Below are 27,910 nucleotides of genomic sequence, written 5' to 3' on the forward strand. Positions count from 1 at the left end.
GAACAAACGATACAGATCCAGAAGTTTTGTAGTTTGGTTGTTTCGGAGGAAAAGCACCTTAACGACCGCATTGAGCATGAGTTTCGTTACAATGCACACTGACACCTTGGTGCCGGGTCAAGTACGAAGTGATATCCAGAATCATCTGAGCGTGTCGCTGCTGAGAGTCGTGCTATCCTGTCGAGAATCGAATGCACTTTGATTGAAATCCATTCGCTGGTTGTCTTGCCAGATGTGTGCCTTTCAATGTAACCGGACTTTGCTTGCGGCACGCAGAAAGCGTAACGCATTTGATGGAACGTAAAGTAGGTGGGTCGTAGAACCATGACAGGAAGTGACCTATCGTCTTTACTGAATCAGTGATGTTGTTTGTCGAGGGTGTTTGGCTCTGGAATAGGAAGTGGTCGAGGCCAATCTGGAGACAGTGTCGGGCAATTGAAGACTTGCTGTATTCGGGCTAGTAAAGTCGCAGCAACCAAAAGAACCTAGGGCCGTCATGGGGACAAACTGATTCAGCGAGACCTTTAGCAGCGCAGAGGTCTTTGACTCTTCTAAGAAGTGGGTTAAAACAACACTGAACGCTCAAGCCTCATGCAGAGCAACGAGCGAGGTATTATTTGGTTGAGAACTATGCAAGTAAATCAACATACCTGGCATATTCCGCACCCACCTGGGCATTTCGCTAGGCAGTCCTATTCGGTAAGTGTGTTACAGCCGACGGTGGTCAAGGTTCAACCGAGCTGTCGAATCAGGCAACCAAAAAGAGCGTCCACGATAGATTCAGCCTAAACGAGTTGTCTAGACGAGCCGTCAATGCTGATATGCCAAGTCAGGGATCTTCATTGCGCCTTATCCGGGCAGGCTCCTCCTTTTAGGGCCTAATGATGCAGCGTGACTGTAAGGGTGACCTCTCTAACGGGCAAACCTGTTCGCGTTGATTTGGAATGGATGTTCGTGGCGTGCTTGAGGGGATGAGACTTGAAAAACACGATATAAAAGCGGGATGCAGCATTGGTGGTGGATTACCCAAACTCCCATGCTCCTCACATCGAGAGTCTCGTTCTGAAAGCTCGACCACCACGATCCACTAAACAATTGTCAACACCCACGCGTTGTTCCACGATGCCATATCTTACCACCAACGACGGCACCGAAATCTACTACAAGGACTGGGGCCACAAGGATGCTTCCAGCACTGTTGTCTTTTCCCATGGCTGGCCGCTGAACAGTGATAATTGGGAGAGCCAAATGTTCTTTCTGGCCAGCAAGGGACACCGGGTCATCGCTCATGACCGCAGGGGTCACGGCCGTTCAAGCCAACCCTGGACAGGTAACGACATGGACACCTACGCAGACGACTTGCTGCAGTTGTTCGAACACCTCGACTTGAAGGATGTGATGATGGTCGGACACTCAACAGGCGGTGGTGAAGTTGCCAGGTTTCTAGGCCGTCACGGTTCCAGTCGCGTCAAGAAGGCGGTCCTGGTCAGCGCGGTGACGCCGCTCATGCTCAAGACCGAAGCCAATCCCAAGGGCACGCCGATCGAGGTCTTCGACTCCTTCCGAACCGCCATGATCAAGGACCGCTCACAATTCTTCATCGACGTCCCCTCTGGTCCGTTCTTTGGCTTCAACCGTCCCGGCGCCAAGGTCTCCCAGGGTCTCATTCAGTCTTGGTGGCAACAGGGGATGATGTGCGGGTTCGTCAACTCGTACGAGTGCGTCAAGGTCTTCTCAGAGACGGACATGACTGAGGACTTGAAGAAGATCGAAATCCCCGTGTTGATACTGCACGGTGACGATGACCAGGTCGTGCCGATCGAAGCGAGCGCCCACGAGGCTATCAAGCTGTTGAAGAACGGCAAGCTGGTGGAGATCAAGGGGGCACCTCATGCGTTGCCGAACATTAATGCGGATGAGGTGAACACCGAACTGCTGAAGTTTTTGGAGGAATGAGTTGCAAAGGGAGAGCTCGCTTTCGGCCCTGAATACCGTTGTGGACACGACTTGGATGAGACGTGGATACCTGCTAGATACATGATATTGAATTAATATTGAATGAGATGCGCCCTCAAACTTGAATCAGCGATGTACTAGGGCGGCGGAGATCATGTCCGAATACGGAATGTTCGCGGCCCAAATCTCATGCTGTTTTTGAAGGAACTTTGTTCACTTTTCTCGACTTGCATCGTATTGATTGTCCAGTTTTACACATACACAGTGCATCGAACCAAGGACCAGGATGCGTCATTCAGGTCTTCAGCGCGAAGTCCTCAAGCTGTACCGAGCTTGTCTGCGTGCTGCAGGCAAGAAGCCAGAGGTTGGTGTCCCCGATTCTTCTCCTCGCCACATTTGTCACTCGGTCATATCTTACTCTACCTTGGTTCAATAGGCGACAAGAGAGCACTTCCGGACCGCAGCAAGGTGAGTGTTGCCACCACGAGCTGTTATACAAGGCGGCTGCTATAGGATATTGACTGATCAAATCACTTTAGACGCGAATTCCGCAAGAACCAGACTGTGGACAAAAAGGACTTTGGAGCTGTTGAAACACTGATCAGAATGGGAGCCCGCAAGCTCGAGCTCTACTCGTCGCCTGGTGTTACAGACATCCATTGAGCCTGGCGATAACCCCGGTCCATTCCGATGAAATCGACTTCCCATCACGGCCTTTGTCCCCTTTGTCCTCATCGTGGTGATGCTCTGTGTGATCACGTGACACGGAAGCTTCTGGCTGTATACCGAAACATCTGGCGCCTAGTGGCAAAATCGAGCAGCAGGCAGAGGGTGTTTGCGTTTCCCAGAAGCATCCAGCAAAACGGTGGCACGGTCGACATAATCTGCTTTCTCATCCATCTCGACTGGCCCAGCACCTTCTATCAGGCAAGATGAAAGGCTATAAAATCTTCGTCAAAGAAGGGCTCTCTGCATTTCGACATCCATCAAGATCAAGTCTTATGCATTCAACTCGAACGAGAATTGTCCCTCAAGCCTCAAGAATAATTAAGCCAACGCTTTCCACCAGAAACATGTCTTTCCTCTTCCCAAGACTCGCCTTTGCGCCCGCACGCTGCGGTCCTTCCCGCCGTGACATTGCGCCGCTCTTCTCTCTTTTCGACGACTCTTTCAATGAGATCCAAAGAGCCAACCGGTCAACAAGGAAACAATGGAACCCTCGCTTCGATGTCAAGGAATCAAACGACACTTACGTCCTTGAGGGTGAACTCCCCGGTGTCGAGCAGAAGGATCTGAGCATCGAATTCGTCGACGAACACACCTTGACCATCAAGGGCCGAACCGAGCGCACCACAGAATCTGGTACTCGCCCATCGGCTCTCCAAGGCGACAACAAATCTGCGATCGAGGAATCCCCTGCATCCGAGACTGGTAGCGTCAAGTCGCATCAACCCACTGTCGAAGATGAGGAGCCCGCCAACTCATCCGCGGTCGCTGCCGTTGACAGCAAGACAGAAGTGGCTGCACCGACACCTGCTCAGCAGGAGCAACAGCCAACCAAAGTTGAGCAACAGCCTGCACAACAACAATACTGGATCACTGAACGCAGTGTGGGAGAGTTCTCCCGCAGCTTCTGGTTCCCACACCGGGTGAATCAGGAGGCGGTCAAGGCTTCATTGAAGAACGGCCTTCTGAGCATTGTGGTCCCCAAGGCGGCACCTGAAAGCAGACGCATTGCTGTCGAGTAAGGCCGCCAAAGAACCTGCAGACAGGACTATCTGTACGACACCAGCGTGAAGGCTGCATAGCGTGGCGTTACAAGCAGGATATCGGATTCGAATAAGGTTCATGAGCCGGTTATCTACGGGACATGGCAAGGGGAATGACTGGGATGTATGAATAGAGGATCTCGGCTCCCTTGCAGCTCTAGAGCTCTAGAAATATAATTCACTTGATTATTCTCACACATGACTGGTTGTTTCCCACTGCTTTTTCTGTAATTTCCCCCTCATCTGACAATGCGTAGTGGCACCCTGACCAAAAGGTAAAAGGAAACTCAAAGTCTGACTATTTGCACATGTCGATCGAGCTTATGACGAGGCACATGTTTTCCGAAGTCAAACTTCGCCATTCGATGTATCCGGATCCTTATGGGTTCCCCGCTCGAGTGCAGAAGGGAGGCTGGGAGACTACGGAGTGAGGAGTCGGTACAATTCATCTGCAGCTCCAATGAGTATTGACTGTCAGACGCAGGTGTTTCAGACACCGATGGTCTCGGGGCGATCGTATTCGCTGGTTACCAAGGTGCCCAATGCATTCTTTTGTCGCGTAGTGGATTTGCAGCATGTGATCGAGGTCCGTTCCCCCAATCGTCACCAGTGCGTACATCGCTTCGTTTGCGTGCGTGTAGGTATCCAACAGCATCTTCTCTCAAGTGTGGACCACGGACGCACATACACTTTCAGCTCGGTGAAAGTTCCACGGCGGACAATCAGCCATCAGACAGGCCACCATCGTCACCTGCAGTTGTGGCAAAAAAGGGTGTGCAGGTTTCTTCGTGCGGGTGTTGAGCGGAAGTTCTGGACCGTCAACTTTGAGATAGGGCATGGAGTATACCGATGGACGTGAGGATCGAGGACAAAGGTTAGGTAGCCAGAGTTACACAAACGGATCTCAAGATTTGGGGCTTAGCCTTAGTGGCTGACTCGATTGCGTCAGGCGTGTTCTCCAGTGCCTGGGCCCTTGACCCTAGTCTCTCTTCTGGGGGTTCATCAAGGGGTACCACGGGAGGAAGAAAGAGAGGGGAAGGCTAGCTGTGGCGTCCCCAGGGACGGTGGTCCGATGGGTGGGTAGTAGAAGAGTTTAGCGGTGGCTGATGCTTGGAATTAAGCGTCTAAAAATCCGGTTGAGGGCAAGAGTCGGGGCCCTGGGCTTCGGTTCTGCTTGTTGTGTTTGGCCACTGCTGTGTCTCCGGGCGACCTGAAATTTGTTTACATGGGGTGGTTTCAGCCAATCAACCCCTCGCCCCTGCACCACCTCGTCTTGCACATGAGAGGATTAGCCCTGCATTGAAAGCTTCTGAGCTTCCAAGGTCTACGTACATACGGCTTGGTCCATGCGTCCTCGTCGCCATTTCCCCATGAAATATGAAACGGATCAAAAGTCGTCACTGCGCTGCTCCACCGCCACAGTCGTCTCCCATCCTGCTCCTCCTCACCCACATTCTTCGTTTACCCTGCAATACAGAGTACATCACTCGACTGATCGACCCGGTGTTGCCCTGGCTGGATCTGTTTTGGCTATTGCTTCTTAATCTGTTTCACCAAGCCACTCATTTGGGTTTTTACCTACGATCTAGGTACACCATTTGTCTGTCGTTCCAGAGCCTCCATCTTCCTAGTCTTCGGCCACTCACTCACGACAACGAACGGGCCACTGTCACCACCGGAGCACGGACTCTATTTGCCTTACCCGACAGACGCACAGGTCTGCTAACCTGGCCGATATTCCCTATTCCGAGTCAGCTACATTTTGACCATCATACCTTTACATCGTCCTGCATTCGCAACCACCAGATGGCAGATGGTTGAAAAATGACCGCGATATTATAACCTCGCTCATTGAGAGTAAGGTTGAGGAAACATTACCTTTGCATGCGTGAGCATTTATCCGGAAGGAACTCGGATGAACAGGGGCATATGCTGCACCACTCGCCATGTGGTTTGCAAAGAGAAGGTCGAGTCTCGCAGCCGAGTCCGCACATACAGAATCTGAGCCTCGTCGGAGAAATCGCTTGTCTAAGCCCCCTACAAGCAGAATACCCTCCGGTGTGTCGACGTCCAGTCTCAAAGCCCAGGCGTCGCTTCCACAGAGCAAAAATACCAGCCGCACAGAGCTGTCGGTTTCGTCATCCCCCGCTTCAGGCAAAGGTATCCAGCAGCAAAAATCGCGGGACAGCGTTATTGCGACAGACTCGGGCTCACCTCTCCGCACGCACAAGAATGATTCGGGCTTCAGGGTCGCCTATATGGTCAGTCAGTTGGAGGGCAAGGCTGCTGGAGCTGGGACAAGTCCATCGCGAACCATGCAACAACGAACGCCACCCCCTCAGTCACCTATCAAGCCGCCGAAGCGGAAGTCTCTGTTGCTCCGGCGTCTGTCACTGCAAAGGTCCTCCAGCATAACCCGTACCCCTAGCAGTGAACGCATCAATCCCTTGGAATGTGATACCGCGGTGTTTTCAAACCCGGATTCAGCGATGGACAGAATCCTCGAACCACAGCCAATTCCCCCCATGCGTCGATCATCCTTTGCCCCTGGCACAGCAACAAGAAAGCCATCTCAAATTGCTGGAAGGCAGGAGAGCCAGGGCCGTGATCCCATTTCAGAGATAGAGGAACGGCAGACAATCGCTATTGATATCGACGACTTTGACTGGCAGCCTCCACCTCCTCCGAGGACAACTGGCCGTGCCGGCACGCCTTCAGATATAAGCTATTCTCATCTCGCCGGCCTGAGGCACGGCTCTCTGCAAATCGTCAACGGACGAGCGTCACCAGCTTTCAGTGAGGTATCAAAGGTGTCGAAACACCTTCTATCTGCCCCAGCACCACGGAGAGATGTGTCAAGCGATTACGGTGATGCCGACGAAGAGTTCAATCAATTGGCCTCTGCATCCGGCAATACATCCCACTTGGAGCCGAGTCCCCCGACGGGAAATGCTGAATGTCGGTACTTTAGTTGGGAGCCCAATGATGATAGAGCTGGGCCACGGATTCACCCACTGCACAGTGTCATGACAGCACAAGAAGAAACGCACCTCATTTCGGCCAGCATTCCAGCTGATGATCATACCTCACTGATGGCAGAAGAATATATCGCAGAGCTTGGTGTCGGCCCATTTGACCAGCAAGAGTCCAGCTCTCCAGTTGGCACTATTAGAAGGACCAGGTCTGAAGGTTCGCTTTGGCGGGCGAGCCGATGCTCGTCATTACAGAAAACGCCTCCACTCAACAGTGACCCGGAGTTTCCATCCCCAGTCAGTACTCCAGAGAGGTCACCTTCGCCGTCTTGGTCGGTGGTGCGCAAGTCGAGCTTCAGATCCGGAGAAAGTCGGGGTCGACAAACTCTACGTGAGAATGAGGCAAGCGACGAATCTCGACCCTGTGATAGCCCTATGAGTTGGCATTCCCCCATCGAACCAAGGTACTCTCTCGATGAAGGCTTTCAATCTGCAGTCGAATTTCAACCTCAGCTGTCGAACCCTTCCCTCGCAATTCCCCCTTCTCGGGCACCTCAAAAATCGGACAGCGGCTACAGCTCAAGCAACTCGCTGCGGTCGTTTCAAATGGCCAGGCCTACCCCATCACCTACAAAGTTTAGGGCTTTACCAGAAGTTCCAGACTCACAGGTGAACGTCGATGTACAGGAGTCAGGACGTGTGCCATCTTTCTCTGGACATGGGATCTCCATTTTGAAGTCGCGCAGGAGCGAGCCTTATGTACAGACATTTTCTAATCTTCAACCCAATCCTCTAGCGGCAGCTCCGATACCCATTGTCCCAACCACGACAGCCCCCGAATCCGATCCCCGCTCTACAAATGGTACAAAGGCACGGAAGAAACTCCTAAAGAAGAGGCGCCCGTCAAGCCAACCTCCTAGCCAAGTAGCTCTTGTTCGAGTGCGGTCATTCGAATTAGACAACATTCCCCATGTCTCCCAAGAGGCACAAGAAAACCTTCGGAAACGCTCATACGCTGTACCGGAACTGGACCAAACATACTCCTCAATGGGAGACAGAGCTAATAGTAACTCTACCCTATTTCTCCCCCTGAAAGAGGTCAGGTTTCCATCTCCTGCTCCGGAACAAGTACTCCATGCCAAGCGATCTCGGTCTCGCAGTCGTCGAAGATCGTGGTTTGGTCGATCTAAAGAAGAAAAGGCAGATTCACGCAACCCTTCTGGAGTCAGCCAGGCTGAAGCGTTGGCTCTTGTCAATGATATGGGAACCGCCAGCGCCGCCTTCCCGGCAGGCCATTATAACTTGACAGACGGGTCGCGCACTATTAAGGAAGACAAGACCAATGCGGAGTTGTCCCAGCCTCGAACCCGATCAAGACGGGACCGAGATAGTACGATGTCAGACCGGAGATCTTCTTTTAACGATAGAGGGGGGGTACCTGGGAAGAATCTAAGGCCTGCTAGTTTTGCCAGTGATGCGCCACCCATCACGCCGGAGATGGTACAGAAGGCATATCGAACCTCATCCATCCAGAGACAACCTTCAGTGGGTAATGAAGCAGGTCCTCCGCCTCCACTTCACTCACCCAGTCCTGCATATATTGATTATCAAGGGAACCGCTCCGATCTCATGGCTCCTCCTCCGCCATCTCATTCGCCCCGACCCGTCGACATAAGTCCGGATCCATGGGTTGCGCAAGCTGCGGTCTGGAAAGCTCGAAGACTGAGTGCGGGTGAGGCGCTGAGGCAACAATCTTGGGAAATACGACAACATGAGCCATATTACGAAGAGGTGGCGGATGAGTTGCTTTATCCGGTCATTCCTCCACAACATGGAGGACAGCAGCACGACTGGCAACAATCTCTCTCCCCCGAAGACTATTCCTCCTCGTCTCATGACTATTATGACGGATATCACAACTCCTCTCAGTATCAACAGCAGCGGTATCCATCCAACGCATTCTCGTACGACGCCTCCCACGACGCTGAATTCGCGTATGTGAGACAAACCCGGAAAATCTCGCGCACTCATGACCACCGACAATCTCGTGGCCAATCAGCGCAATGGCGAGGTCCTTCGGGTGGCGGCTACTCTTCATGCCCCGTGTCATATGCAAATAGCGTCCGAAGCTTTGCTTCATCGTTGGCTGAGGACTTGCATCCAGCTGATCTTGAGCGGAAACCTCCGCCCTCGACGTTCGAGCGGTATCCGGGAGGGTTGAATTACGGTACCCAACGCGGAAACGGGTGCGGAGGTTCGGCTGAGACCAGGTCAATGAGTGGGAAAGCCGAAGCAGCATGGAAGGGCGTGTCTCTTAGGACCCGTGCTGGAGTTGATCTTGGGGATGGACTTATGGCAAGAGGGAGAGCATGATATAGGATGGGCTTTGAATAATGATGGCATCAAATTGGAAAAACAGGACGAGTCGAGATTGGATTGACCAAAAGGAGTTTACGAGATTCATACTATCTGGACAATGTAGGGTATTGCATAAGATTGACACGGTCGTCTCTCGGCATTGTTGGGTGTATGGAATTGTGCAGACGACCTCGTAGGAGGATATTTTGGGCATATTTCGCAGTCTTTAGTAGCTTGTCTACATTCATTGGCATTAATGTCTGTCTGAAATCTGTGCCTGTTTCTTGACCATTTGCCATCGAAGCACCAAGACCAATGGTATGTGAACAGTCCGTCTGGATGGGGCCCGAACCTATCATTGAATGTGACAGGAACGTAGAGCAACAGGAGCAGCGGCATTAGGGTTTTGGCCCCCTTTATGACGAAGAGTGCTTGGGAAGTATATGCAAGGGGATGTTGAGCTGAGGAGCATCGTGATTGGTGTCGATGCCGCTGGTCGAAATCAGATCCGGCCGTTGATGGTTCGTTTGGCGCAGTTTATTGGCGACTTGCGTAAACGACGAATGTGACTTGCGGGTACGAGGAGAACGTCTGGCTGAAGATTTGTTGTCAAATGACTATTTTCATGACCAAGACACACACTGGTGACGGCGAGCAGGATCAATGGCTTAACGAAGGGGGGTTATGGACAGATACTCCATCTCACTATCTTTGTCCTCGCATGCAGGAAACCTGGATAATAATTGCAGGAGAAGCACCGGGAGCGACACACGGCTGCAACCATGTCCAACGCCCTGAGCAAGCCATCTTAAGCTTAGTCGAGATCCTAAAAGTCGGTACCATCTTCGCTTCCAACTTTCAATTTCCCCGATTGCTTCTCATATTATTCCTCGCTGTCTTTTGTGTCTCTGTTCCACTCTTTTGCCCCGGACCGCCAGTCCAACTTTGTCCGATCTTGCCGTCAAAAAGACCCGGTTGTGTCCCTGTCGTTTCTCCGCCCGTCAGCTATGGCTCAAGTCGAGTCTCCCAGGTCACCGACCCAGCCTGACACGCTCCTGTCCGTCACTGCGCTCGCCCGTTTCGAGTTCGAACCGGGAAAGGGGAACGATGGCACCAAAGTCATGATGGTGGAATGGCAAGACGATGATCAGACAAGAGATAAGACGGGGAGGTGGCAGGTCTCGTGGTCCGGCAAACGCACCGTCTTCCCAGCAGACGACAACCCCTCGGACAATATCCGCCGTGTATATTTCCTGTTGCCTCCGGGTGCCATTGTGCCACCTCACATCACTTTGGCGTACTATCCCCCCATCAACCCCGCCGAACCTGCCGAGACCTCAACCACAGAGCAAGCGCCTTTGAGAATGACGGTGAACCCGTTACCTGCTATCTTTACCCCCGAGCTGGGAGCCACGGCCAAGGCTAGTGGGAGAAAAGGCGTGCTGCATACTATATGGGCCAAAAAGAGGCTCCAGGTCTTGGACAAGGAGATCAAGCATGAGGAGGAACATAATCTCGAAGGCATTGCTCTGGAGATGGCCCGGTCGGAGAAGTCCTGGATTGAGAATAACTTTGGTCTGACTCCTAAACCCCCGAGCCTCGATCTGAGCAATATTCCCAAGTCCCTAGGCCCCGTGAGTCCAGGGATTCAAAGCCCCAAGTCTCCTGGTGGAAGAAGGCTGAGCGAGAAGCTCAAAGGCTTGAGCATCGGTACGAGTGACAGAGACCTCAATGCTAGAGGCCTCAATACTCCAACACGCGAATCCCATCCTCTTTCGCCCGAGGCATCCGATATGGCATACTCGTCGTTTGGTACCTTCCGGAATGGACCAACGTCCGCCTCCTCTGTGACTGGGGGTAAAAAGGTCGTCGCTCAGGCACCACCAGACTATATCAGAAAACAGCAGGCAGACTCGCCCGCTAGTGCTTCCCTGCTTAACTCTATAAGCCAAACCACGAAACAGGAAGACCCTGATGAAGAAGATTTATTCGCGGTCGCCCTAAGTCCGAGGTCACCGGACGGACCAAAGAGTCCGTTCTCGATATCGAGCGCAGAAGTCGGTGCATTTGCAAAGATCAAGGGCGAGCGGTGAGGAACACGCCACCTTGATGATGGTCACGACTTGGTTTACAGCAAGAGACGATTGATAACACGATACTAGAAAACTATTTGAAGACTGCATAGAGTTGGAATTCCAGCCCCAGATCATGAAAGCCACGACCCTTTATGTCCAACATTCACCCGCAATATTCAACTGAGCTCCCAGCTGCCGAGTAGCCGCGATGCCTCTTCCACTTAGCTGGTGCCAGCAACATGCGTGCAAAGCACTCTTGTAAAGATGCCCCCTTCTAGAAAATAAACATGACGAGATGAAATTCGAGGAACCACAAGAAAATCATGCAAACATGGCCGCCGCAAGCAATCCCCCCACAACTGCCATCACCGAGCCACCCAGTTGATTCGCGTCACCCTGGAATGCCGATGATGAGGGAGCCGGTACGCCAGCAGATGACGGAGCAGATGGCGAAGGTGGCACGTTTCCTCCGGGCGGAGCTGTGTAGCTGGCGCAGCCACTTCCAGGACATTGAACAGTGGTAGGAGCTGGGGCCATGGCGGTTTTGGTGCATCCGCAGACCTCGTCGTACCAGGTGTACTGGGTGCCAGCCAACCCTGAGCCGGTTGCGGCAGCTGTCGCGGGCAACTCGGATGTCTTTGTGCAGCCGCATTCGTGGTCCCAATAAGTGACGGTCACGGTGGGAGCTGCAGTTGCTGTGGGATCGACAGTGGCAGAGATGAGAGTGGCCGTGACGGTAGCATTTGGCATTGGGGTTGTCATGGATGTGGGCAACGTGGTTGAACTGGACGATCCTGCAGCAGGAAGGCTGACGCTGAACAGAGGCGAGAAGTCCATGGCACCGCTCTGAACCAAGGCCAGCGCATAGTTGCCAGCAACAAAACCATCCGGGACTGCGATTGTCCAGTCATACTCTGCGTCGGTGGCAGTTTTGTTTTCTGTGCAACATCCGTCAGTCAGTGCCAGTCATATGTGAGGGCGCGTTCAACTCACCGAAGATCGGGGTATTCCAGCTCGTGTTCCCCAGGAACAAGGAGACAGGTGTCCCATCGCCCACGGTCCAGTGGATGGGCCAGACTTGCCCGACAGTGACGGCATTCCACGCCATATCCGGGGTGAAGGTGGCTGTTTGGGCCATGGCCTTGAAGGCGAAGGTGCCAGCGGCGACAAGCGAGAAAGAACGCATGGTTGCTGTGGGATATGGTAGTTTTCGGGATGGCAAATGAAGTCTTTTCGGCCGTGAAAGATGTGAGATGAAGTGTTGGAAAATTGCAAGGGCAAAGGTTAACGAACGACAAGAGTTTGAAGGAGTGACTGAAGAGAAGAAAGAGAAGATGAAAGAATCGTCGAGGCACGAGCGGCAGAGCCACGTAAATGAAGGTGGCCGGCCATGCCAATGTTTGTTGTTGCTGCTGGACGAACACGGCGCATTCCAGTGAGGAATGGGGGTCGCATCAAGGGTGGTTGTGATTTCGACGCTCGCACACGACGCATTCCTGGGACGGTGGACGCTCGACAAATGACAAGACGGATCAACTCTCGAAGCCCAGACGATCAGATCGACAGCTCTGATCTGGAGTTGCATATGGTCGTCTAGGCTCTGGCATGTCGCCTCAGCTTGGAATGAGATGGGTAATCAGATTGCACCACGACCTGAGGGCCAGCCACTGCGGGAGTGGGTTTCAGTTTGTTCCTCGGATTTACCCGTCAGTTGTCTCCTGCAGCAGATGAGATATGAGATCCGAGCGACATGCCTTGACCTGTGGCCAGGCTACCATGGGGAGGCAATGATTCGAAAGGACAAAGGGGGCTCTCAACTGATAGACATTCGTACGACCTTCCATTACATAAAATGCTGGGTTACGACCTGGTAATCTCTCACCCGGGCCCGGCGATCTCGCACCCACAGCTCAACAAGACTTTGGTTCTCCTGCCATCATTCATCGCAAATCCAGGTCCTCTCTCGCTTACTCCGCAGCGCCATGAGCACCTTCTCCTCCGGGCACCATGGCGATCGTCCCCCTGGCAGTGCCGGAACCGACTAACCCGTCCTTCGAGACTCATACGTGATGCCGCGCTCGTCCTCGTTCCAGATTTCAGATGCCTCAGCAGGAAGGGTACGGTTCTTGAACCAGAGTGATTTGAAAATGACATTGAAGAACTTGGTAAGGATTTCGCGCAATGTCTTCTGATCCTCGGGAGTGCGTGAGTGAAAAGAAAGCCACGTCGTCGACCACAGTATTACCGTGCCTGCAGATCGTCGGCCACACACCCATCCAGAACGGAGGCCATTCCGATCCCACTGCCGGGTGTTGTGTTTGCTGGCTGGCTGGCTGGCCGGCTACAACAGAGCCACAACGCCGACGAGAGCCGCGGGCACAAAGACGCCTGCGGCCGACAGTGCTGCCGCCGCATTACCAGAGTCCCCTTCACCCGTCGCAGCTGAGCCATCAACCGATGTCGATGCCGTCCCGGTGGTCGCCGCGGACCCCGACCCCGTCTCCGTCGCAGAGGCGAGGGCCGTGCTCGCCTCGGAGATGTACGAGGAGACGAGACTCCCCGCGTCGCCGGTTAGGGACAAGGCGCTGGTGGCGCTCTGGATGGCCGACTCGATGCTCGTGATGAGCGGCTCCGTGGCCGTGTCGGTGCCGATGGCCGACACGACGCTCGAGACGAGAGAGGTCGCGTCCGCCAGGAGCGAGTCGAGGTCCTGCGCGCGGGCGAGGGGGCTGGCCAGAGCGAGGGTGGCGAGGAGGACGCTGGGGAGACGCATGTTGGTTTTTGGGTGCAAGTGTTCTGGTATTGATTGATTGATGGAAAGGGAACAGACGGTTAAGGTGATTGATCGGTGTTGTCTGTGGTGTGTGGTGTGTGGTTTCTGATAATCCTTGCCAGCAGGACTTGTTAAGGAGTGAATGAGTGAGTGAATGACTCAATTAGACGGACAAGGACAAGGACAGACTAGAGTTGGTATGAGAGTCTGAGGGTATGAGATGGGGATATCAGAGAGAGAGAGAGAGAGAGAGTGTGTGTGTGTGTGTGTGTGTGTGTGTGTGTTGATGAAGAAAAAAGGAAAAAAAAGGAGAAAAGGAGGGATTTTTCAAGGCGAGGGAATACGGGGGGGGGGGTTTGTCAATGGTTTATATATTATCAAATCCTTTCTCATCGGCCCCCTTACGAGTGAGTACCAGGTACAATAAATCAATCGGAAGTTGGGATCTTCCCTGCCCAAGGTTTCTTTTCTTCCTTCGTCTATTTTCTTCACTGCCTCACTGCCTCACTGCCTCGATTCTCGCTCTTTGCTCGCGTCTCATCTGCTAGTACCTAGTCCCTAGTACCTAGTACCTTACTCCATGCTGGCAAACTATCTCCGCTGTATCTTGGCGTCCTCCCCTCCCAATGAAAAACAGTCGAAGAAAAAGGGCCCCAAATTAATCTTGTATACCTGTATGGGAACTGGGCTGATCGTTGTCTCCGCATGGGGGCGTCCAGGGTACCATACGAGGAAAGGAAGGGAACGGTTCGCGTTTGATGTGCAGGGGATGGAAGAGGGGGGGGCCAGGAACGAGGTCCCCCTTGTCGTCGTTGGGATTCGTTGAAAATTCTCCGATGATCTGGGCTGTGGGCAGTGGGCACCAGGGGTTTGGTGACCTTGGTGAGAAGATCACCGAAGATCAGGGAGACGACTTGTGAAGATGAGGTACCAAGAGGTAACTACAGTAAAGATGTACTATGGTACTATGGTACTATGTGCTACTCCGTGTATGTCGTGTACTTTGTACAGTACTTTCCTGGAAATGGGGGTATCTGGCGCATCAACCCAGGAAAATCCCATCAACTTACTTGGTGCCTGTTCGGTTATCAGGACACTACCATTGAGGATGTACCGAGTCCGAGTACGAGTCCCTGCGAGCAAGGTATTATGTAGGTACCAAGAAGTCCAAGCCCTGCACGGTCAAGCCCCTACGAGGTTTGAAAATTTCGAGACAAAAGGAACCATGAGAAAACTTTGTCTTCTGTTATGTTTTAGAACCTGTCCATCAAGGCTCGCAAGGCCCCCGACAAGCGTGTTTCAGGACCATCAACCCCACGCACCCCTTAAATCCCCCTCTCGCCTCTTGGCTGGAGAAGGATCGGCGAGGCTGAGTCTCTACATCATGTTTTTACTAGTACTTAGTGTTAGGAGGGTGATGTGACGTCATCGGTAGTGGTGGTGGTGGTGGGACCAATCATGACACAGCACAGCCTCGAGCGCAGAGCAGCGTAGCCTTGCGATGGGGCGTGTGAGGGGGAAGGGGGAGAGAAAGGTAATTTCCGGGTGGAGGAGGAGCGTGACCACCTCTCGCTAGGGGTATTTACTTACATATGTAGGTACGGAGTGTGGAGGTACCCGCGTATGATCCCCATCATGGACATCAATATGAGTTTCATCATGGAGAGGAAACACGTGTTGGTGTATTGAATATATACGTACCTATATACTCGCATGCCACATACGCATACGTACACCAGATACACATCACGACAGCCACCCCTCAAAGAAAAGATCACGCGCACAAAATCACACTCTGTTGGGATATGAGTCTACTCGTACTCCATAAGTACCGGTACTGTAGGTATGCCGATCAAGTTTCATGCTCCCCTCTGGCACACACGCGGTCGCCGGCTACGAGCAGATCATCAGTCAGTCAGTCTCGCAAATACTTGTACTGAACAAAGATCAGCGAGATTGAAATTGCTACCCATCAGCCAACTGGTAACGACTCATAATACCTCTAAAAGATTAACTAGTCTACCCGATACAAACAGAATGAAAGACAATTCCATCCACGCTTCTCTCTTCTCGCGCAGGCCTGGCTACCTCAGCCCATCGCTCTCCTTTTTACTACGGTCGGCGAAAGTCCACACTCACAGTGTCAGAGTCCTCGGAATCTTGACCCACGACGTCCGGACTGCTGGCCCTAACCACCGGACGAGGTACAGCCAACGGCACTGGATTCGGTTGCACCCTTGGCAACACTGGCGCTGGTGAATGTATCCCTCGTGCGATCCTCGCCTGTCGCCTTGCTTCTTTCCTCTTCTGCTTCTCCTGACCTCGCCTAGCCCGCTTGGTCAAGTTATATATTTGGAGCGCGTGGTCCAAGTTGAACCCTTTTGGTCGACTCCGAGCTGTCAAGTTTCCGGTGATATGGCGATACCCTTCGTCGGCCCCATGACCAAGGTGATTGCCTTCTTGGTCGAGCGCCATGAGTTTGTTCACCAGGTCGGCCTTGAGCCATCTCTTCTTTCCCAATGCTTGTTCTAGGTTGGTGAATCCGCGGTTTCGGAGTTCCCGCTCCAGCTCGTCCACAAACATCAGCTCGTATTCCTGCCGAGTCGGAACAATCCTGTGGCGTCTGGGTGAAGTTCGACGTCTCGCCAGCCGTGCTGTATCAAGCGTCGAAGGGGTGTTCTGGGAGTCTGACTGACTATCGTCAGTGTCCTCTTCTTGATTGCCTGTCTGATCCGCCGCTCCACTTCCATGATCATATTGCTGCTGCCTGCCTGGGGCGTCCTCGGTCTCGTGCACCTGGGCGTACTCCAGGAAAAGATGTCGTAGCTCCCTCACTGCTACAATGAGCCGGTTAAACTGGTGGCGGAACCCAAGATTGGTTCGCAAGTGCCTGTCGTCAAAGAACTGGTACAGTCGACCATAATGTTGTCGCACGTCCCTGGCCGCCCTTCTGCAGAGCATGACCGTGGCAGGATGGTCCGGGTTTGGATGTCGGGTGTCATTTCGCGATACCGTTTCCATGAAAGGCGGCGGGCCGGGCTCCAGCAACACGAGATATTGGTCTCGCAGCTCCATAATCCTGTCTGCCAATCCATCCATTATCATATAGACGTCCCGCCGTACCGACTCATTATTAATCCAATTCGGCTTTTGCGCATACATGGCTGTAACAGCTTGATGGAGGAATCCGTCGATACCAAGATCACTCAACTCGCCCTTGTAGCCCGGGTCCGTCTGAAACACTTTGGCTATATCTCGATTGTCGTCGTCTCGTGGCTCTTCCCTGGGTGGTCGTCTGATATGGGGAGTGTGACCTGCATCCTGACTCGCGGCCTGCTCCTCATTCTCCTCATTCTCCGTTTCATTCTCCTCTTGACTCCCCTTTTCACTCTCCTCTTCACTCGCCTCTTCACTCACCTCTTCACTCACCTCTTCACTCCCCTCTTCACCTTGCTCATCACCCTGCTTATCATCTTGCTCGCCATCCTGTGCCACAACCTGGTTCATAACCTGATCCACAACCTGGGTCACAATCTCATTCACAGTCTGGGTCAGCGCCTGGACCACTGCCTGTGTCATGGCATGGACTACAGCCTGATTTGCCTGCAAGCTCGGATTCTGATTCGGCCCACCATCAGAGGCCTCGTCCTCGTGGATATTGAACGGTGGCGGCGTTCTGGGTTCCACAACATGCGCATGTCTACACACGTGGTGGTATTGGCCTGCAAACCTGGGGCAAGGGTGACAGCGTGAAGAACATGGTTCAGGAGCAGGAGAGCTGTGAGGAGGTCGAGACAGCTGGGAGGACCTAGGTCTATGGTTTTCTCGATCGGAACTTGGTCGAGGGCTGTCTTCACCGGGGTTATCATCGTCAGGGTCCGCTGCCGTGGGAAGTTCGCCCAGTACTGGCCTGGTGGGAGGCTGCCCAGCACCATGATAGTAGTGGTTAATGCCGTCATAGCCACTGCCTGGGGGATAATCAAACAATCCAGCACCGGATTCGGCGAGAGTATCCATTCTGTAAGCATATACTTCTGTGTTGTGATCCATAGAATTCTGGTCAAGAAGTCGTGGACGCTGGCCAGTCCGGCTCTCAGGTTGATGAGAGAAACGAACGCGTCGATGTTGCTCATCAGCGGTGTCTCCGGCCGGGCTAACGATTCTGTCACTCACTACCGAGTATAATTTTACGGCCTTGCCAACATCGTAGGTCGTTTGCTTCAACAGCCGTAGCATTTCGTCTTCGTCGGGATGAATGTCGGCCCCATAAATGCCGTTAAGCCTCCTTCGAAAGATCTCTATCGCCAACCGTCGATATGCTAGTGGATCGAAAGTACTTCTTTTCCTGTGCAATTCTGGCGCTAATCGTTGAGGTGGAGGCCCTCCTCCACGAAGCTTGAGACTTGGACTTGCGACAGAGGTGGACTTGCGCACTCTTGCTTTTGGGTCAATGGGACGAGGCCGTGGTTTCAATGCAAGTCTTTTCGAAGGACGTGAAGGAAGAGTGTTGACTTTTGGGCGGTTCACATCAGAAACACGGCGTCTCTGTGCAAGCAGTTGCCCTATCGCTGAGCGGATCCATTCAAATGGACTGGATAACCTGTTGGACACTGAGACATCGGCAGGATCGCGAGCATGAGGGGGAGGTCGATTGACGAGAAAGTCGGCTCGTGGACCATCTGAGACTATTCCGGGCTGGCCCATCTCTCTGGAAATTTGCTCGTGCTGGACAATTTCATGAGCCCGTGTCTCGGGAAAAGGGTAGTAGACATAGTCAAACGCGCTTTTCATGTTGATCCCCTCAGGATATGGGAACAAGCCTTTCGACTGCTTCTGTGCGGCACCTGCAAAGGACTCGGCATCGTCAAGGCCGGCAACGGACGAGCTCGATCGTGCACTCAAGGGGACAGTCGAGTGGTCAGGTAGCCCTTCAGCAGTGTGCATCGAGACTGGGGAGAGCACATCCAATTCGTCAGTCTCCCATTCTCCGTCGTCGACATCATACTGCCATCGTCTGACCTTGACCGGCCCTCCGCTAATCGTGTTGAACCGCGAGGCCGCGAAATGAATCTTGGAGAGTGTGCTTGTCTCGAATTTCCCGGTCTCAATGAATTCTCTCAACGCTTCTTTGGTGTGGCTTTCCAAAGGCGCGTCTCGTGGTCGCTGAAGGGACTCGTATTTGTTGCTTGGGTCGACTTGACATTGGAAGATGTATCGGCAGTATTTTCCAACCATATCTTCGATACTTCTGGGATTGGCTGCATCCGGTGAGCTGATCAGGCGCTTGAATTCACGATATACTCCAGGCAGCTCGAAGAATATGCGATCGCGCTCGATGTTGGTAGGAGATGTCGGGACTGCCCCTTGGTCAAAAGAAGTAAAGACAGTCTTCAAGCCTCTCCAGATCAGGAGCCACAACTCCTTCTGTTCGGAATTGTAGGTTGCATTCTGGAACACCCCATGTAAGCGAGCGCAGCGGTCCGACAATTCGGTCGCTGCACCACTAGACAAGAGCAGTGGGATACTATCCTGATCGGACTCTAGCAGCACCAGCAAGGCATAACTTGAAGATGCGGTGCGCACATCCAACAAGATTGAAGTAAACACTGATTCCGTCACGGCCGCTGGGTGGTGCTTGAGCTGTGATTCGATCTGCAGGAGCTTGTCGACGAGGGCGCGATGAATAGCTTGAGCCCAAATGCTGACGAAAGTCTCGTACCGTTTTCTGAAAGTCTTGAGCACGCTGTGAACCACAGGGGAAGAGATCACCTCTTCGGGCAGTTCCATGACACTTTGCAGCGAGGCGTGAATGAGTCTGATGTCTTGGAAGATCGTTGACGGTCCTTCGATAAGCGTCTCATCAGTCCACTGCAAGAAGTAGTCGATCATGTGTGCCATCATATTCTCAACTTCTTCCGGCGAGCTGTCACTGTCGATCTCTGGTAGCTCGAGGACCTCCGCCGCGTCCTGCTCTGGTGGAATAAATCGATTGATGGACGCATGTCGACCGGCTTCGAGTCTCCTGATGACTGAGCGTAACCGTCCTAGCTCGCCACGCTGCTCTTCCCTTCCTGTCGCGCCCAAGAGATGGATATTTCCCCTCGAGGTCGGGGACCGACGTGACCGGGGAGAGGTGCTGCGAGCCAGTCCCTCCAGCTGCGTGATAGTACCGATTCTCGCCAAACGACGCGAAGATTGGACCATTCGCGGTTGCACATTGGAAGAAACATACAGGGGTCTCGCCGCTCGAGGCGCATGGCGCCTGGAGTTGCCGCGATCAATTCTGGGAGCCATGTCCTTTCGCGAAGAGAGAAATCTAAAAACAACAGATGCCAAAAAAATCCCCCCAAAAGTGGTGGCACGAAGGAAATAAATCAACACCTACCTTGAGTCTGGCTCAACACAAAGGGAATTTTCTTTACCTGGTCGCATGCATCAATACCAGTCCCAGCAGCTGCATTCGGTGATCTAGACACATAGAAAGCGGCATTGTAGTAGTTTTACGACGGATGCAGTTCATTATCCGCCTTGGGAATAGTGCATCATGGGCGCATTGTCCCCTTCACAGCATAGCAACCATGTTGCATCCCAACGGCATCTGTGTAGTCCTTGACGAGGTATTGCGACATCTTTGCGCTGCCATGCGAGAAAAGATGAGACTTTGGTGGGTAATAAGGCGGAAGTGCTCCGCAAGCACCCGGGACACTCAGCTGACAGGGTGGTGGGAAAAGCGTTTGCGAAGGGGTACGTAGACGGCCCCGAAGACCCCGGAAAAGGACGTTTTCATGTGCGCATATTAATTAGTCGTTGGAAAAGGTATCTGCTGTTGTTCATAATATAATCTGGCCGAGAGTTATCCGAAATGCCACTCAAAGGGCGCGCATGGTGGATTGAGGTGTGTCAGACTCGTACAAGGAGGGCAACCACAACGACTTGTGAAGAATGTCGCGTGTCAAGTGGCGTGTACGAGTATTCCATGCCCGTGCCCGTAGGAGGGTCGTTCTGTCTGGCAAGGTTCCGGGGAGAGGAATGGAGAAAAGAGGAAAATGAACCAGTGCGCAGGTGATGGCCGATGATAGATGGATGGGGTGATGATTGGAGCCTTAGATGCAGGGTGTTTGTTTTCTGAATGCTTCGCAGCCTTTACCCCACACTTTGTGCCTCTACGCCAAGCTCCAGGCATCACAGTAGGCGCCGATCATTGGCAGCGGGTGCCAGGGTCCTGCTTCCAAGAGGCCACTAGGGGTGAATGACGCCCAGTCGTAGGCGACGCCAGGCTGTGGAACAACCGGCACGGCCTGGGGATGGCCTAGTGAGCTAATGCAGCCCATTCCCAGTGGATGCTTCCCCCAAACTCAACTACTTGCTGCTTGCTTCGGCGCCACCATAATCAACCAATTGTGCGTCAGAATCGAAGCTGGCTACGTGTTTATCGAAGCCCAAATGTTGCCCAGGAAAAGGAAAGCGAGCTGTCATGCTAGGAAATCTACGAGTAGAGTGTGAGCATCTTCTCCCCAGCTGCAAGTGGTGTGTGTGTGTGGGTGTGGGTGATGCGTTTATCTGTAATCGGTATCTCGTACCTCGTAGGGTCTGTGCATTCTGGCCCTTCCCTCCGAGTTGACCTCTTATGTAAATTGTCGTCCCTGTTCCCCCTTCACTTCTACTTGTTCTCTACCTTGCTCACATCTCTCATAGCCATCCTGATTGTGCCTCAACACCCCAAACTACGAAAAACCATCTATTAAGCCATTCTGATCGTCGTTACCGCCATTGTCTCCTCCCGTTCCGCCTGAAACACAAATCCCCACCAACCGCAGGCTGCTCACGCTACAATGACGTGACTGGGGGGGGGGAACTCCTTTGTCCTACATACAGTACCTGACCTTCTAGTCCTCGATCTTCACCCAACGCTGTCAAGAACACAGCTAGAAATCGGACCTATACAAAATACATTCTTCACTTCTTGAGTTTCATCTCCTTCAGGACGCCTACAATATCCCATTCAAGTCAGCTTCTCACAATGTCTGACCGCAACCCTGCTCCGCCCTCACCCCCTCCTCCACAACATCGCCGTCGCTCCTCGTTTGTTGACATGTTCAACCCGCGGTCAAGCTCCTCCCCTTCTGCCATGTCCTCGTCTCCGCCGTCTTCGGGTGTTCCGTCCACTCCCACTGTACCAAAACACCGAAGAGGCACCTCAATTACCGCTCTAGGCCTCACTACAAACCCCTCCAACCAGACCCCTCTCAATGCCTTTGGACTTCAACGACGAGCGAGTGTTGCCACCTCATCCGTATCAAGCTCTCCAGATTTCAAAAACAGTTTCGGGGATGAGCCTGCAGTTATTGAGGAGGATGACCCATCGCGGGCTACCCTACACCCTCCCTCTTCGCCATCTTTTGCCAGACGGGTCAGTTTCGGAGCACAAGCTTTAAGAGATGTTAGACTAGGAGGGAGCCCTGGTGCTTCTGGCGGTGGTAGGCGCCCCTCCTCCTCCCTTTTTACACTGAATGAGAATTCTGAAAATGCCACTCCATCGCGTCGAGATACGTCGGGGACGGCCAAGACTGCAGGTAAGAGTCGAGGCCTGTCCCTTTTATACCTTTCAAAAGTTCTCATTCTCTTTTTCTTGTCAACCATACAAATCAAATTGGGTTCGCTTTGCATATCACTGACGTCTAACAGGAGAAGGCTTCAATTGGTCTGAAGCCCTGCGTGACAGAACCCGACGCTCCCCGTCCTTTTCTTCCGGCAACCCTTTTGGCCAAGGCGCCCCTCGTCCACGCTCTGCAAGCATCTCCAACCCTGAGCCGCCGAAGGAGATCCCAAGGCCTGTTGAGGCACCGAATGCCAAACTGATGAAGAAGCCAGATGCCCTAGGCGAGAGAATGTTACGTGGCGATTTCATGATGGATTGAGTTGAACCCCTGGCAATGTCGTGCTGCTATTGGTATACACCCAGAATGGACATGTATATCCTATTCGAATGATGTATAAGTGATGCTTTGGTTTGTCGGCGCCCGAGGACGTTTGCAATTGGGGAACCATCACCTGTATCCATTAGCTCCTGGCGGTATCGTGTATGAGATCAATTTCGAATTTCAGCCGGATCAAAATTCAGTGGGTAGGTCAATATCAGGGAGACCAGGGAAGGCAAGGAAGGTACCAGGTGCTTGCTTCTTACGATCGTTTCACGGACATTTATCGTTGTGCTGGTCTGGTGACAGAAGGAGCTGTGAGATTTGGGAACAAACTCCAACATTTCGGCCGTGAAAGGCCACGTATGCTTGACGTTACAGCAATCCGAAATACTGAGAAACTGAGAATGCGATGAGCAAGATTGATGAGTGAATAGTTTGAACTTGCGATTGATTCAATGATCAGGCCACTCACACCTTACCATATCATATCTCTCACATTTCTTTTCCCCCTCGAGGCACTGTAGCCTGAACCTTCTATTGCCTTAATCTATGTAACGCTGGTGCCATGTCTTGCTACTCATACAGGCCATATTGACTACCCGACCTCAAATGTGCTGCTCCTGATGACATCATAGAGGCGGAGGATAGTAAATCCGATACCGAAACCCTGTTGTTCGCCTCCTCCTCCCCCGCCCTGCGACAGCAAACTGGCAGGGCATTGTACCACCAGCAATACTGTAAACTTCACCTCGTTCTCAAGACCGGAAATCCTTACAGCGGGCAATACTGGTGTATATCCCCTCAAGCACGTCATACGTGGTGACCATTGATCTCTGTTGGGTATGAACGGCAGCATCCCATCACACTGAACGGTAGTTGTGGCACTCAATTCGTGCTCCACATATTTTACCCTGCGTTATATCATTTCTGAAAAGATATTGGCTTCAATTGATCTGGCGGTAAGGTCAGGACCTCTTTATTTCCCCTCCTGCGCAAGAAGTTGGTGGTCAGCGTTCGAACCGACACCTACGCAAGCCTCTGACAAACCCCAATATCACCCTGAGAACCGCTGTCAGACCACACACCCGGCTACCAGCTACTCCTGAGATCCGCAAGGTCTCGCATTGGCCCTCGAAACCATGTCAGAAACTACAACAGTTGCAGAATATCTCTTCACACGCCTCAAGCAACTAGGTGTGGGCGCAATTCACGGCGTGAGTGTTTTACCCCTCGAGACGCCACTTTCTTTTATCTACTCGACAGAACGGGCTAACAGAGGTTGAAAAGATTCCTGGAGACTATAATCTTCACTTACTGGACTATGTGGTCCCTTCTGGCCTCCTCTGGGTGGGTAATACCAACGAACTCAATGCTGGGTATGCCACGGACGGGTATGCGCGTATCAAAGGTGTCGGAGCCTTGGTTACCACATTTGGTGTCGGCGAGCTATCAGCCATCAATGCCATAGCATGTGCGTTTACAGAGCGGGCAGCAGTTGTACATATAGTGGGCACACCTCCCCGAAACACCCAAGCATCCCGTTTGATGGTACACCACACTCTGGGGGATGGCGACTACCGACACTTTGCCCAGATGCAATCACACATTACCGTGGCACAGACCAATCTGATCGATCCGCTTACTGCACCTCAGCAAATCGATCACATTCTGGGACAATGCATATTACATTCCAGACCAGTCTACATTGAAGTTCCTCTGGATATTGTGTCAGCCCCGGTGGTCGCAGCAAGGCTTACTCAGGAGATGGAGATCCCAAGAGCACTCTACAGTCCTGCGTACGACGCGATATTAGACAAAGTCCTCGACAGGATGTATAGCGCAGAACAGCCCCTCATTTTCGTGGACGGAGAAGCGAGAGCGCTGGGAATTTTGGATCATATTGAAAGAATCGTGTCTTTGACGACATGGCCTACATTCACGACACTATCCGGCAAAGGCCTTGTCAATGAGACACTGCCAAATGTCCATGGTATCTATGCCGGGAGCTTCGCAGACCCTCGTACAAGAGCTTTCATCGACGGGGCAGATCTGGCCTTGTACTTTGGACCACACCTCAGCTCGACCAACACATATAATTGGACTGGTGTGCCGAAATCAGCGGTCTGCATCTACTTTACCTGGGATGGCATCAAGATTGGGGATATCCTCCATCGCGACATTTCGCCAGCATTTGCACTTACCCAAGTACTACAGAAATGGAACTCGGAAAGACTTAAGAAATACACCACCCATCCAACCTTCTCGCGCATTCAGCCTTTATCGTTCTCAGAAATTTCTGCGAACACGTCTATCGAGCAAGACAAAGTCTGGCGTCTCATTAACTCCTTCTTGCGGCCTGGGGATATCATCTTCGGTGAAACAGGAACAGCGGGATATGGCGTTCGGGAAATGCTCCTGCCTAGACACACAAGACTCTCCACTCCTGTCACCTGGCTTTCCATCGGATACATGCTGCCAGCCTGTCAGGGTGCGGCATTGGCTCAGCGCGAACTAATAGCCTCTTCGAAGTACCACGACCTCAAGCACGCTCGAACCATTCTCTTTATTGGCGATGGCAGCTTTCAAATGACAGCCCAGGAGCTCGCCACTGTCATCAGACACAATCTCAACGTGGTGGTTTTTCTGATCAATAATGACGGATACACGATAGAGCGCTGCATCCATGGTATGAAAGAAGCTTACAACGATATATCCGCGTGGCGCTACCTAGAAGCACCCAAGTTTTTTGGGGCTCCAGAGAACGCTTTCACTGCGTCCGCTAGGACGTATGGCGAGCTCGAGCAGGCACTGAATGACGAGAGACTCGCCGATGGAACAGGATTGAGAATGGTAGAAATTCACATGGATCGGTATGACACACCAGCTGGGCCGCTGACTACATTGCTCAACCTGCAAAAACACTCACAGAGTGCCAATGCGTGAGATGAAGGAGATACAGAGTGCGAAGTCGCCTGTTCGACCTGCGAGAGCCTTTGCACTCATTGTCTCATCAACCACCTTGGCTATTGGTCTATTCCATGATGCATTCAAGAGAGCATCCTACGGCTAGGCAACCAGCTTCATCAAATCGACCACAGCGACCTCATCGATCCTGCCAACCAAGTCACATATTTGTTGGGACTTCGTCGCCCCATAAACAGGCTCTGCGAGACCTTTGAACTTCTGCTGAACACCGGTGTCCCATTCAAATGGACGCTGGGTCTCTGCAAGGGGAAAGATCACTTCATCCTCGACGATAGTCCCATCCCCAAATACCACCTTCAGCCGAGACTCGAGGCTGCAATATGACTCATCAATCTTGCAAGTGACTTTGCGGGCAAGTTCGCGGACCTTCTCGTCTCGAATCTTGTCGTATATCGCCCAGCCAAGGTCATTGCCGTACAGCCACGAAGCAGCAACTTGATAGTACGAGCTAAATTGAGCGTCGACGATGCAATCTGGCTGGATCTTGTTTGGAGCTGGAGTCCCAACAATGGGGAAACATCCTGGAGGAAGGGAAACTGTCACCTGCTCCGGCAATCCATGAGCTGCATAGGCCTTGCGCATTCTCCCAACCATTTCTAGCTGCCCGTGGGTCATCCTGCATGCTGGGAATGGCTTACATGCCGTTGTGAGGAAACTCCACCTCTTTCCTAGGTCCCGAGTCAAATTGGCAGGGTTGCCCGATTCGGAGTAACTGTGAAGAAGCCCGTATTTGCCTTCAATCGCCTTGGTGGCGCCGATAACTCCAGCCTCGGCCAAGCTGATGCAGAGGAGCGCGTCGTGAGCTGCAAATCCAGGATGAAGACGCTTGTTCCAGCTGCCATTTTCCAAGAATTGCATGGATCCGGCGGCCTTGGAGAGCGCGAGACCGAAAGCATCTTCGACAATCTGCTGGGAAGACCCTCGGAGCTTGCTGATGGCTGCGATTGATCCATACAGACCGACCGTGCCTGTATTGTGGAATCCTCTGCGGTATGAGCCTAGTCCGAGGGCGGTCCCTATGCGACAGGCAACTTCATAACCCACCGCCAGAGCCACGAGAAGGTCGGCTCCAGTTGTGTTGAGGGTTTCGGCCTCGGCCAAAGCAGCGGAGATCAGGCTACACCCTGGATGGAGGATTGCTTCGGATGTTGTGTCATCAAAATCATACGTATGACACCAAGCTCCGTTCAGAAGTGCTGCATGCTGAGGCGGAAACGTCGAGCCCTTGGTCAAAACGGTACAGCTGCCTGTGGCACCTTGCGAGAACTTTGCGATTCCTGCCAAAAACTTGGGACTGGATTCGGCAAAGGCGCCCGCAGATGCAGAAACTCCGAGATAATCGAGCAGCAGTGCCTTGAGCTTGATTACAATCTCTGGGGTAACAGCGTCTTGTGAGAACGATGCAACAAATCTGGCCAAAGCAACAGTCACTTCTTCCGATGACGACGCACTCTGTTGGACGTCAGCGGAGGCTTCGTTCGTGCTGTCAGCCATATTCGTGAAGAAGAACGATTGAAAGAGCACAATGGTTTGTTATTGCTGTTGCTATCGTGGCCACAGGGCTAGAGCAAATTAAGTCTTCTGGGATGTCGAGCGATTGTTCTGGTGCTTCCAAAGCATATAAGAATAGACGATATTTTTTCTGAACGAGGCTGATTTGCTCTCCATGGGGATTGATCCCTCACCCCTTCTACCCTGAGGGTGGAGAGGGCGCAAAGAAAGCGCTGGAGTTTTCTGACTTGGGAATCCGTCGACCAGTGCACCGAAATGCGCATTTCGGACATCTTGGTTGTGATACGTGACCCATGGGTACAGGAGCCGTGGTGCGGATTTCCGAAATTCGGCTTTAACAGCTTTGCTCACGCCGTGGAAGGCCAGAACATCTTTCCCACTATTTTCTGTGCTCTTCCTATTGAGGCAGTGGAAAATGTGCATCATCCTGGGACTGATATGTTTCAGGGCGAATGACAGACACATCTATAACTTCTCCACGCAGAGGCCACTAACAATGGAATTCGGCAATCCCGAATAGTCCGAATTAAGGACTTGTGGTCGATGTATCGGCAGAGAAGCACTGGTACCTATGCGTGATGAACATTGT

At 52.6% G+C, this 27,910-nt stretch overlaps 10 protein-coding genes across 10 annotated transcripts; 6 read left to right on the top strand and 4 right to left on the bottom strand.

Moving 5' to 3' along the window:
• Positions 1 to 1,122: 1,122 nt before the first annotated feature.
• Positions 1,123 to 1,956, top strand: AYO21_08594 (hypothetical protein; the record flags this gene model as incomplete). The annotated part of the gene is made up of 1 exon (XM_022658537.1): positions 1,123 to 1,956. The coding sequence occupies one exon, from the start codon at positions 1,123 to 1,125 to the stop codon at positions 1,954 to 1,956; it is 834 nt and encodes a 277-aa protein (XP_022509128.1).
• Positions 1,957 to 3,029: 1,073 nt separating this feature from the next.
• Positions 3,030 to 3,704, top strand: AYO21_08595 (hypothetical protein; the record flags this gene model as incomplete). Its single annotated transcript, XM_022658538.1, has 1 exon — positions 3,030 to 3,704. The coding sequence occupies one exon, from the start codon at positions 3,030 to 3,032 to the stop codon at positions 3,702 to 3,704; it is 675 nt and encodes a 224-aa protein (XP_022509129.1).
• A 1,967-nt stretch (positions 3,705 to 5,671) lies between these two features.
• On the top strand, positions 5,672 to 9,070 carry AYO21_08596 (hypothetical protein; the record flags this gene model as incomplete). Its single annotated transcript, XM_022658539.1, has 1 exon — positions 5,672 to 9,070. One exon carries the CDS (start codon positions 5,672 to 5,674, stop codon positions 9,068 to 9,070), a length of 3,399 nt encoding a protein of 1,132 aa, XP_022509130.1.
• A 992-nt stretch (positions 9,071 to 10,062) lies between these two features.
• Positions 10,063 to 11,148, top strand: AYO21_08597 (hypothetical protein; the record flags this gene model as incomplete). The annotated part of the gene is made up of 1 exon (XM_022658540.1): positions 10,063 to 11,148. The coding sequence occupies one exon, from the start codon at positions 10,063 to 10,065 to the stop codon at positions 11,146 to 11,148; it is 1,086 nt and encodes a 361-aa protein (XP_022509131.1).
• Positions 11,149 to 11,451: 303 nt separating this feature from the next.
• AYO21_08598 (hypothetical protein) lies at positions 11,452 to 12,316 on the bottom strand (the record flags this gene model as incomplete). The annotated part of the gene is made up of 2 exons (XM_022658541.1): positions 11,452 to 12,068; positions 12,124 to 12,316. The coding sequence occupies 2 exons, from the start codon at positions 12,314 to 12,316 to the stop codon at positions 11,452 to 11,454; spliced, it is 810 nt and encodes a 269-aa protein (XP_022509132.1).
• Positions 12,317 to 13,471: 1,155 nt separating this feature from the next.
• AYO21_08599 (hypothetical protein) lies at positions 13,472 to 13,903 on the bottom strand (the record flags this gene model as incomplete). Its single annotated transcript, XM_022658542.1, has 1 exon — positions 13,472 to 13,903. One exon carries the CDS (start codon positions 13,901 to 13,903, stop codon positions 13,472 to 13,474), a length of 432 nt encoding a protein of 143 aa, XP_022509133.1.
• Positions 13,904 to 16,015: 2,112 nt separating this feature from the next.
• AYO21_08600 (hypothetical protein) lies at positions 16,016 to 20,197 on the bottom strand (the record flags this gene model as incomplete). The annotated part of the gene is made up of 1 exon (XM_022658543.1): positions 16,016 to 20,197. One exon carries the CDS (start codon positions 20,195 to 20,197, stop codon positions 16,016 to 16,018), a length of 4,182 nt encoding a protein of 1,393 aa, XP_022509134.1.
• A 1,726-nt stretch (positions 20,198 to 21,923) lies between these two features.
• Positions 21,924 to 22,821, top strand: AYO21_08601 (hypothetical protein; the record flags this gene model as incomplete). The annotated part of the gene is made up of 2 exons (XM_022658544.1): positions 21,924 to 22,476; positions 22,589 to 22,821. The coding sequence occupies 2 exons, from the start codon at positions 21,924 to 21,926 to the stop codon at positions 22,819 to 22,821; spliced, it is 786 nt and encodes a 261-aa protein (XP_022509135.1).
• Positions 22,822 to 23,963: 1,142 nt separating this feature from the next.
• AYO21_08602 (hypothetical protein) lies at positions 23,964 to 25,767 on the top strand (the record flags this gene model as incomplete). Its single annotated transcript, XM_022658545.1, has 2 exons — positions 23,964 to 24,038; positions 24,088 to 25,767. The coding sequence occupies 2 exons, from the start codon at positions 23,964 to 23,966 to the stop codon at positions 25,765 to 25,767; spliced, it is 1,755 nt and encodes a 584-aa protein (XP_022509136.1).
• A 123-nt stretch (positions 25,768 to 25,890) lies between these two features.
• Positions 25,891 to 27,303, bottom strand: AYO21_08603 (hypothetical protein; the record flags this gene model as incomplete). The annotated part of the gene is made up of 1 exon (XM_022658546.1): positions 25,891 to 27,303. The coding sequence occupies one exon, from the start codon at positions 27,301 to 27,303 to the stop codon at positions 25,891 to 25,893; it is 1,413 nt and encodes a 470-aa protein (XP_022509137.1).
• Positions 27,304 to 27,910: the final 607 nt, after the last annotated feature.

This window comes from Fonsecaea monophora (assembly GCF_001642475.1).
Source record: "Fonsecaea monophora strain CBS 269.37 chromosome Unknown Scaff76, whole genome shotgun sequence".
NCBI classification, from domain to species: Eukaryota; Fungi; Ascomycota; class Eurotiomycetes; order Chaetothyriales; family Herpotrichiellaceae; genus Fonsecaea; species Fonsecaea monophora.